The 11,359-nt window shown below is 38.3% G+C and overlaps 1 protein-coding gene across 1 annotated transcript; it reads right to left on the reverse strand.

The window, feature by feature from the left end:
- Window positions 1–1,946: 1,946 nt before the first annotated feature.
- On the reverse strand, window positions 1,947–3,307 carry LOC107787893 (putative UPF0481 protein At3g02645). The gene is made up of 2 exons (XM_016609505.1): window positions 2,950–3,307; window positions 1,947–2,806 (listed from the first exon to the last, which is right to left on the reverse strand). The coding sequence occupies exons 1-2, from the start codon at window positions 3,305–3,307 to the stop codon at window positions 1,947–1,949; spliced, it is 1,218 nt and encodes a 405-aa protein (XP_016464991.1).
- Window positions 3,308–11,359: the final 8,052 nt, after the last annotated feature.

Consider the following 11,359-nt stretch of genomic DNA (forward strand, 5'->3'; position numbering starts at 1 on the left):
AACCTTTTCAATTTCTAAATTTAAAATTCGCATACCATCACCGACAATTAAATGATAAATATGACAAATACATCTAACATGGAAAATATTACTAAATGCAGGATTTAGTGTTGTTGTAAGTATGCATATATCATTAGTGTTCCTAGAAGCATTATCCATAGAAATTGCCATTATTTTATCTCTAAAGCAAAAATATCTACAAATATCTGCAACAGTGTTAGCTATAAACTTACCTGTGTGACGTGAATTAATTATTCTATACGCAATTATGCGTTTTTGCATTGTCCACTCCTCATCTATTCGATGACTTGTAACAGTTAGATAATCACAATCATTACCACTTCTACCAATATCAGTAGTAATAGAAATCCGATTAGGTATATGAGTAAATAAATACCGCAAATATTGTTCATATTCATGTTTATATTTATAAATATCGCTCTTAACTGTTGCGCGAGGCCAACCTTTATAAGTAGGATTAAAAACTCTTTGAATATAATGAATCCAATTAGGATTAGAAGCAAAAGTATAAGGTAAGCACATAACGGTAATCATCTTTGCTAATTCTTCACGATCTCTATTAGGATCGTAATATAAAATACCTCCGGTCATAGTGTTAATTTCTGGTTGAACTAGATTTGAACCTGTACTAGGGTTAACCGTAGAATCTACACTTGTCTCCTCTAGCTGCGCTTTCATTTGTATAAATCTAGCTTTATCTCTAGGGTGTGTTTTTATGTGCCTAGTCAAACTACACGTTCCTCTACAGTCTCCAGTATATTTATGCGCCATTAATTTCCCACAAGTTTTACACTTAGCCTTATTTTGTTCTCTTACTTGAGTAAAAAAATTCCAAACTAATGATGTTTCTAGGCGTTTAGCAGGTTCTCTATTAAAAGTAGGAGTTTCTACAGGTGGGTCAGCCAGTGCATCAGTTGGGTTATTAAAAGGACTAGTGGGTGTATCATCTAAATCCGGTGTTTGGGTTTCATCATCATCATCCTCATTTTCCTCATTATTTTCTAAGATAGTTTCATTAGGATAAAGAACATTCATAATTTCATCATCTAATCTTTCACCTGGTGCAACATTATGGCAAAATTCACTATCGGTAAATTAAAAATAAGGGTGATCACTATCAAGAATTACGGGAGGAGGAGGACGTCTAGGTTGGCGACTACTTTCAACTTGCTTATCTTTTCTAGGTCGGGGAGCCGGGGGAAGGTTGGTTGACCACTACTTTCACCGGTTTTATCTTTTTCCTTACCAAACATTTTTTTCAAAGAAAATGCCATATTAATTACAATTATGCAAACTAAAACACACAAAAATATATTCTTAAAACTTAAGAGTTGAAACGAGTTTACCGGATTGCCGAACAACTTCTTGAAAATTGGAAATTGTTGAAGACTTGAAAACTTCACAATTTTTCACGAAGTTTCAACAATAAAATAAGCAATTCTAGTAGAGAGATTGAGAGAGATTGAGAGAAATTGATGAATTGGTGAGTAAAAATGAAAGAATTAGGGGGTATTTATAGTTGAGAAATGGGGAAAAGTGTAATTATATAAAGTTTGGGGTTAAAATAAAGTTTAGGGGCCAAATGACTATTTTATAAACTACCAAACAGTCAAAAAAGACCCCAAATGGCTACTTTTTAAATATGGCCGTTGGGCTATTTTTTTTTAAATTATAGCCGTTAGGCCCGTTGGGCCCGGACCAGGCCCGCCAACCGGTCCCGGGCTAAACGGTCCCGGGCTCGTAGGCTTAATGTTGAAGACCAGCCCGCCTCGGGCTTTAAGGGACCGTTAGGACCGGCCCACCAAGACCGGCCCACCATGCCCGTTAGGCCCGTTAGGATCGCGGGTCCGGTCCGGTCTGGTTCAGGCCCGGCCCACAATACAACATTAGTTCATCCCACAAGGAATTGGTTTATTGAGATCATTCTACTTTCTGTTGCCCCAAATATTGTGACAGCCATATGCAGAGCAAAATGTTTGGAAAATTAGCAGCAACACAACGGAAATGGACAAAGCAGTAGCCAAAAATTTCCAAGAAAGGTAGATGTTTTTCTTCAACCCTCTATGAGCCCTAACTATTACTCCTAGCATTTGGTCATAATACTTGTTGACTTTCTCCATGGCAATCTCCACATTACAACTTCTACTAGACCTTACAAATGACATTTGCATAGTACTGAACAAACAAGCAACTTCATTATCAGTCAAATCCCCTTTGATAACACCATTTTGCTTTAGCAACCTCACGTCCTCAGTAGTATCTGCAATCCCACTCATTAGATTGATATATCTGGCAAATTCGTGCTTAGAATTGGACATGGCAGCTTCATAGACCACCAAATTTCTAAGTATGACTTCTGAACCAGCATTCATAGCGATCACAGGAAGGTAAAAAGTTGAAGCAGCTTGATCAAATTTAATCTTACTGATACCCTCATGGATGGGGATGCATCTGATTCCCGCATAACGCCATAATCGGGATGCTGATGGGACGGTGATCATCTCATTCTCTTTGTCTCTATTCCTTTGAGTACCTTCCCTAAATAGCCCGGAAATCATTGACCATGGCATGTTGGCTACAACCTGGTTGATGGGCTTTACAAATTTTTGCACGTTTCTGGGACCGATATTCTCCACGACCTCCAAGATTGTTTCGAAGTTGTGAATGATGCCTCCATGTGTTTCTCGATCTTGATCATCGACATTATCTTCTTCTTCTTCGTCTTCATTTATATTGTCATGTTTGATAATGATGGCTGGAGTTTGCATTGGAATAGAAGCAAAATCTACACGATCATCCAGTATTAAACGATACATAAGATCGAGCAAATGAAGAGGCCGAGTTACTTGGACTTTTCTAGAGTGATCGTTTGTAGGCAAAGCGAGTGGGGAATGCATTTCACAAAAGTGCCTAAACATGGAAACTAACTCGCTATCTTCTCTATCTCAGGGGAAGATAGACAGAGAAACTTTCTGATTTGCTTCAAGACAACAAAAGGGATTTGGTTCACGAGCATCATGAGGTCTCGGGTGAAAATGGTATCATCAATAATCTCCTGATCATCATGCACATTGTCATACAATGAACGGAGGATGTTAAGTAAGAACAAGCCATCTATGGCTACTATCCAAGCTAAAGTCTCCTCATCTATGTCCATGAACCGGTTATGACAAGAACGGACAACGATGTCATTCTCTCTTAGTTTGTCGATCAAGAGGTGCTTAAAATTGAGGATTTGAGCTGGTTCAAGAATCTCTTTAATGGCAGCAAGTTTGTACCTTTCCATTTGATATAGGTCTAGCCTTAAATGGTGATATGGTCCCATGCCAATGAGTTGAGGAGTATAGGCTTCTGGTTTTTGGTCACTTAGTGTTTTGGGCACCTGAAGAACACAGACAGGAGGAAGAAGATGTTGCGGAAGCCAAATGTATATAGTGTGAATAAGTCACAACTACTATACCAAAATTATGACAGCCACCAAATAATAAATAAGACAATAAAGCAACAATAAAAGGAACACCAGAATTTACGAGGTTCGGCTAATTTTGTCTACTCTTCGGACACAACCAATATTTTATTCCACTCTAAAAATACAAGTGAATTAATACTAAAGAGAGAAGATACAAATTCCTTAAGAAGATAAGAAGGCAAATGAGAGGTGTGTTTAAATCCTAAACATTAGGCCTTCTTTTATAGCGGAAAAATTTCCCCCAAACTCAAGAGCCCACCGATGTGGGACATAGAATTTGCCAAACTTCAAAAAATCTCCACCTTGGCAAAATTCCACATCTTCAATTTTCTCTCAATAACAAATTTTAAATTTTTGATTGTGTCTAAATCTTCAATCTTCAGTGTTCAACAATGTTGATCAAATCCAAACAATGTTGAAACTTGATCGCAGTAACCACCTTTGTCAGCAGATCAGCAGGATTCTCCGTAATATGAATTTTCTTCACCGTGACTCCTCCTTCTTCTATGATTTCTCGTACGAAATGATACCGAACATCAATATGCTTCGTCCTTGCATGATAAACTTGGTTCTTCGCTAATTGAATAGCACTTTGACTATCACAAAAAATTGTGATACCTTTTTGTTCAACACCAAGCTCCTTTAGCAATCCTTGAAGCCAAATTGCCTCCTTCACAACCTCTGTAATAGCCATGTACTCTGCATCTGTTGTAGACAAAGCAACTATTGACTGCAAAGTAGACTTCCAACTAACTGGTGCCTTTGCAAAAGTAAATACACAACCAGTAGTTGATCTTCATTTGTCCAGATCACCCGCAAAATCTGAGTCACAATATCCAACTACAGACTGATTGTCTTCCTGCTCAAAAACTAACTCGACATCTACAGTATTATGAATATACCGTAGAATCCACTTCACAGCTTGTCAATGCTCCTTCCTTGGATTGTGCATATATTTGCTAATAACTCCAACAGCTTGTGAAATGCCAGGCCTTCTCCAAACCATTGCATACATCAAGCTACCAACAACATTTGAGTATGGTACCTTTGACATATACTCTCGTTCAGCTTCATCCATTGGCGACATAGTAGTACTTAGCTTAAAATGGGAAGCAAGTGGAGTACTAACTGGCTTAGTCTTGTCATCTATTCCAAAACGTTGAAGTACTCTCTTCAAATATTCCTATTGAGATAAACAGAGTTTCTTTGAACGTCTATCTCTAATTATCTCCATGCCAAGAATTTTCTTTGCCTTACCCAAATCCTTCATCTCGAACTCCTTCTTCAGTTGAATCTTCAACTTATCAATTTCTTCCGAATTCTTGGAAGCTATCAACATATCATCAACATATAGGAGAAGATATACAAAGGAACCATCTTTAAGCTTGCGCAAATACACACAATGATCGTATTTGCTTCTCTTGTACCCTTGCCGCAACATAAACTCATCAAATCGCTTGTACCATTGTCTAGAAGATTGTTTCAATCCGCACAACATTTTTTCAAGTTTGCATACCATATTTTCTTTTCCAGCAACTTTGAATCCTTCTGGCTGAGTCATGTAGATTTCCTCCTCCAAGTTTCCATGTAAAAATGCAGTTTTTACATCCATCTGAACTAGTTCCAAATCCAATTGTGCTACCAAAGCCAACATAATTCTAATGGAGGAATGTTTTACAACTGGAGAAAATACTTCATTGTAATCAATTCCCTCCTTTTGAGCATATCCTTTGGCCACCAATCTTGCTTTGTAGCGAACATCTACTTGGTTAGGAAATCCTTCCTTCTTTGCAAATACCCATTTGCACCCAATTGCTTTCTTTCCCTTCGGGAGATTGGCCAATCTCCATGTATGATTCTGATGAAGGGACTGTATTTCATCATTCATGGCAATCCTCCACTTATCTTCTTCTGAACTTTGGACTGCATCTTTATAAGTTGTAGGAACATCATCAGCTACAATTGAGGTTGCACAAGCAACCGTTTCTATGAGACAAACATGTTTCATTATTGTTCTTTTTGGCCTGCTGGTTGCTATTGATTCAAGTTGTTGTTGAGGTTCCTGAGTTGGAATCTCCTCTACTGGCTCTCCTTCCAGAGGGTAATCTTCATTTGTTTCCTCTTCTGCTTCTTGTGTAGGAAAAATAAATTTTCCCTCAAACTCCACCTGCTTAGAAGCACCTTCATTTTGTTTGGTATCTTCTGTTACCTTATTTACCATAGCAGATTCATCAAAGGTAACATCCCTGCTGAATATTACTTTCTTTATCATAGGACACCATAAGCGATATCCTTTGACTCCAGAAGTAATTCCCATAAAAATAGTCTTTTTTGCCCTTGGATCCAATTTTGACTCTGTCACATGATAATATGCAGTTGAGCCAAACACGTGCAAAGAGTCATAATCTACAGCAGGCTTTCCATACCATTTTTCAAATGGTGTCTTGCCATCAACAACAGCAGATGGTAAGCGATTAATGAGGTGGCATGCATATGTAACTGCCTCAGCCCAAAATTCTTTCCCAAGCCAGCATTGGACAACAAACACCGTACCTTCTCCAGCAAGGTCCGGTTCATACGTTCTGCCACTCCATTCTGTTGTGGTGTATGTCTGACAGTGAAGTGTCGGACGATACCATTATTTTGACAGACCTTATTGAAATGATCATTTTTGTATTCACCTCCATTGTCTGTGCGAATACACTTGATCCTCTTGCCTGTTTGATTCTCCACCATCGTCTTCCATTTGAGAAAAATTCCCAACACTTCATCTTTGCTCTTCATTGTATACACCCATACTCTTTGGGAAAAATCATCAACAAAAGTTACAAAATAGTGTTTCCCACCCAATGATGGTGTTTTGGAAGGACCCCAAACATCAGAGTGTACATAATCCAAAATGCCTTTAGTATTATGGATCGTTGTACCAAATTTAACCCTTGTCTGTTTCCCTTTAACACAATGCTCACAAAACTCCAAGTTGCAAGCCTTTACTCTTTTTAACAATCCTTGATCTGATAGAGTTTTTAAGGATTTTCCTCCAGCATGTCCCAAGCGCATGTGCCATAGCTTGGTTGCTTCTGCCTCTTTGTCGTTACTGGATGTCACTATCGCTGTCCCAATAACTGTACTGCCACGATAGCGGTACATATTATTATTCTTCTGATTAGCCTTCATTACCACTAGTGCACCGGAGCATACTCTCATCACTCCATTTTCTGCAATGATTTTGAACCCTTTTGATTCTAGGGCTTAGAGATGAGATTCTTCTTCAAATCCGGTACAAATCGAACATATGTTAATGTTCTGATCATTCCATCATGGTTCCTTAATCGTATTGAACCAATGACATATGAGGTAAGAGGGCTGTTATCCGCTGTGTGGATGACTCCATATTCTCCTTCTTGAAATTCCACAAACCAGTCCCTGTTGGGACACATATGATAGCTACAAGCCGAGTCCATCAAACATATGTTTGATGATGTTGATGACTCTGTTGTAACTAATGAGAAGTCTGAATCATCACAATCAGCTACATTTGAATCTATAATGGCCTTTCCATTGTTATGTTTGGCCTTATTCTTCAACTTCGGACAGTCTTTCTTCCAGTGCCCTTTTTCTTGACAAAAGGCACATTCATCTTTGTTGGGTCTGGATCTTGACTTGGATCTTCCCGTCTTTGTCCTCGTTTGATTTTGAGACGACCCCTCACAAACAGTGCTTCTCCTTCTCCGCCCTTCTATTTTTCTCGCTTTCTTTGTTCATAGTTGTACAAAGCCGAACAAACTTCTCTGAGAGAAACTTCATCATTTCCATGGAGTAGAGTAGTTTCAAGGTGCTCGTACTCATCAGGAAGTGACGCCAACAACATCAAGGCCAAGTCACCATCATCATAAGTTTTATCCATATTTTGCAAATCTGTGACCAACTTATTGAAACTGGTGATATGTTCATTCATCGTGGTACCAGGAACATAGGTGAAGTGAAACAGTCTCTTCTTCATGTACAATTTATTTTGACTGTTTTTCTTTAAAAATTTATCCTCCAGTGCTTTCCATAATTTACTTGCAGAAGTTTTCTTTGTGTATGGATATTTCTGCTCTCTATCAAGGTAGGATCGAATGGTACCGCAAGCAACACGGTTGATAATTCTCCAATCTTCTTCTCCAATAACATCTGGTCTCTTTTCTTCAATAGCAAGATCTAGCCTTGTTGAAAAAGGACATCTAGAACCTCACCTTGCCACATCCCAAAATGTCCTGACCCGTCAAAAATTTCTACCGCAAATTTCGCATTTGACACAATTATTGTCATAAGCGAAGATGCCAATGATGACGTATTGTTGACACTTGATGTAGATTCTTCTTGTTTATTGTCTCCCATCTTTGACACAAATATTATTTAATAGCTGACGACACAAATCAAGATTATTTCCTTTCTGGTGTGGAAGATCAGACTAAGCTGCAACCACAGAGCATACTCAGACAGAACCTTGACTCAGTTACCAAGATAAATCTTTTCTGATGTGGAAGATCAGACTATGCTGCAACCACAGAGCATACTTAGACAGTACCTTGGCTCCGATACCAATTGTTGCGGAAGCCAAATGTATATAGTGTGAATAAGTCACAACTACTATACCAAAAATTATGACAGCCACCAAATAATAAATAAGACAATAAAGCAACAATAAAAGGAACACCAGAATTTACGAGGTTCGGCTAATTTTGCCTACTCCTCGGACACAACCAATATTTTATTCCACTCCAAAAATACAAGTGAAATAATACTAAAGAGAGAAAATACAAATGCCTTAAGAAGATAAGAAGACAAATGAGAGATGTGTTTAAATCCTAAACATTAGGCCTTCTTTTATAGGGGGAAAATCCCCCAAACTCAAGAGCCCGCCTATGTGGGACAAAGAATTTGCCAAACTTCAACCGAAGATTTAAGTCAATGGAAAGCTCTTTCTTCAGGGCATTGCTTATGCGTTCTGTCCATCTCCTGGCACTTGAATTTGAGGCAACAATTGGATCCAATGCCATGTTTATTTGCTAGCTATTATTTGGTAAAACAATGACCAAGGTATATGTATATATATAGATGGTGTGTGGGAAGATTTTGATGTCACGTCTTGTTAATGAGTTTTGAAAATTGATGAATAGTACTATATAGTAGATTATCAATCATTAGTTTGTTGCTAATTTAACAAGAAAGGAGCCTAAGAAAAGTAGTGGAGATAGGGAGTTTCTTGCTTTTTTTTCCTTTTGCAAAGTAGATAGATTGTATGTTTCGGTAAGAACTCTGAATTTTAAACAAACTATATATTTCCTTAGATAAACAGGCTTATTTCACATCTGATGTCTCAGCCAACCGAAATCAACCATTTAGGCTTGTCTGCTAGGTTGGTCTACTTTTAGAAATAGGGATAAACGTCGTTTTAGAAAACGTCAAATTTAGGTGTTTGGCAGGAAAAATAACAGTGTAATTGTAAGTTAATTACGACAAGTCTACCCCTACAGAATATTTATTTAATTTAATTAAAATGTGAGAATATGATACTCCACTATGAATGTAGATATTAGCTAATTGCTTTTCGTCTACCTATGTTAGGATGTAACGACCCGACTGATTATTTTGAGCAATTGCGTTAGATTCGGCAGTTTGAGGTCACGAGTAACTTTACACAGTGTATTATGACTTGCGTGCATCATCGATTTGGGTTTCTGAGAGGTTCAGAAAGGATTTTTAGGAGTGACTCTCATTTGAGAAGCTTGAAGTTGAAACCAAGGTTTGACTTTTAGGTATTTAACCTCAGATTGGAGTTTCGATGGTTCCGATAGGCTTGGATGGTGATTTTGGACTTAAGTGTGCGTCCGAATTTGGATTTGGAGGTCCGTAGGGTAATTTGAAGCATTTCGGCGAAAATTGGAAAGTTAAAGTTTTGAAAGATTGAGAGGTATGACCGAGAGTTGACTTTGGTGATATCGGGGTCGGAATGTGATTCCGAGAGTTGGATTAGCTTCGTTATGTCATTTGGGACTTCCACAAAAAATTTGACGTTATTCCGGATTGATTTGGTATGTTTTGGCACGAGTTTCGGAAGTTGGAAGATTTGAAGGTTCATAAGATCGATTCGTGGTGCGATTCATAGTTTTGACATTGGTTGATGTGATTTGAGACCTCGAGCGGGTCCGTGTTAGATTATGGAGCCTGTTGGTATGTTCGGATGGGCTACGAGCCATTTCTTCAGGTTTTAATATTGCTGATTCTGTCATCTGGTTTCCTTCATCATGTTCGCGTCAGTGCATCCACGTTCGTGTAGTGTAATTTGGAGGCAGGCAATATTGTTCTTCGCGTTCGTGAAATGAAGCCCGCGATCGCGAAGCTTGGAAACCTTGCCTCCGCGTTCGCATTCTCCCTTTTGCGACCGAGTAGTGTTTTTCCTTGAGGCAGTGATAATTCACCTTACGCGATCGCATTCCTTTATCCGCGATCACGTAGTGTTTTCTCTGGGCAGCTGATCATCTCTTCTTCGCGATTGCATTCGTATTCCGCGATCGCGATGCTTGTTACTTGGGCAGAATATAAAAGTACTCTATTCCGAGGGTTAGCCATTTTTATCATTTTTGGAGTTATAGAGCCCGGTTTTGAGCGATTCTTCGTGGGATTTTCAAGCAAAACATTGGGGTAATTGTTCTTCACCCGAAATTTATTACATTCCATGATTCTATCTTTATTTTTCTCTTATAATTAGTGTTTTAAGTTGAGAAAAATGGGGATTTTTGAAGAAACCTTTTAAAATATAAAATGATGATTTGAAGGACGAATTGGTATTAGAATTTGATAATTTTGGTATGGTTGAACTCGTATTGGAATAAATGTTCGGGTTTTGTGAAAATCTGTCGGGTTCCGAGGTGCAGGCTCGGTGTCACGACCCAAAATCCCTCTGAAGGAGTCGTGATGGCACATAGTCTCTAAAACTAGGTAAGCCTAACATTAACAGGAATAACGACAATGTTTGCTAACATCGAACAATTTTGAAATAGAAATCTTTGTACAATTTACAATCCCAAAATTGGTAATACAAGTCATAAGCCTTTCTAGGAGTAGTTAACATAATAAATACATCACTGTTCCGGAACAAAAGAAAATAATGGAAATAAATACAATAGAATGTGACTTAGGTGCCTGCGAAAGCCCAGCGGGTGTACCTTGAAGTCTCTAGTCACACCAAGCATAAGTCTCAAAACCAACCCGATCCGAAGTATCTGGTTCTGTACAAAAAGATGTGCAAAAACGTAGTATGAGTACACCACGATAGTACCCAGTAAGTATCAAGCCTAACCTCGGTAGAGTAGTGACAAGGCCAGATCAAGACACTACTGAATATATTTTCTCATTGATTTCCTACTTGGTTCAGAAACTGTAATTTTATTTTACGATATATAAATAAAATCTCTTGAACATCCTAATTAGCATTAGTCATGGATATTATGTATCGGGTAGCACGTGAATTTTGCCGTGCGAAGTGAGATGGAACATGTGGGCACAAGGTGCCATGTGTGTTAAAGGATTTGAAGTTGTGATTTATAATATGAGATTACAAGAAGTGAGACTGTTGATACCGTGTATTAGAAATGATTTGATTGGTTGAGTTTGAGCACATTTATACTACACATGTACCCCACTATGTTGCCGTTTAATTCTTTTGTTATTTCTCATTGCCGTTAGTGTCCCAATTATCTTTACTACTGTTTGTCATATGAATTCTTCCTGCTATTGGTGTTATATTGATATTCCTTCCTTGTTAGCTTTATGTCATATCTTGCACGGGTTTATATGTTCGGTAGGTGTCTTGACCTGGCC

This window comes from Nicotiana tabacum, unplaced genomic scaffold (genome assembly GCF_000715075.1).
Source record: "Nicotiana tabacum cultivar K326 unplaced genomic scaffold, ASM71507v2 Un00007, whole genome shotgun sequence".
In the NCBI taxonomy this organism is placed as follows: Eukaryota; Viridiplantae; Streptophyta; class Magnoliopsida; order Solanales; family Solanaceae; genus Nicotiana; species Nicotiana tabacum.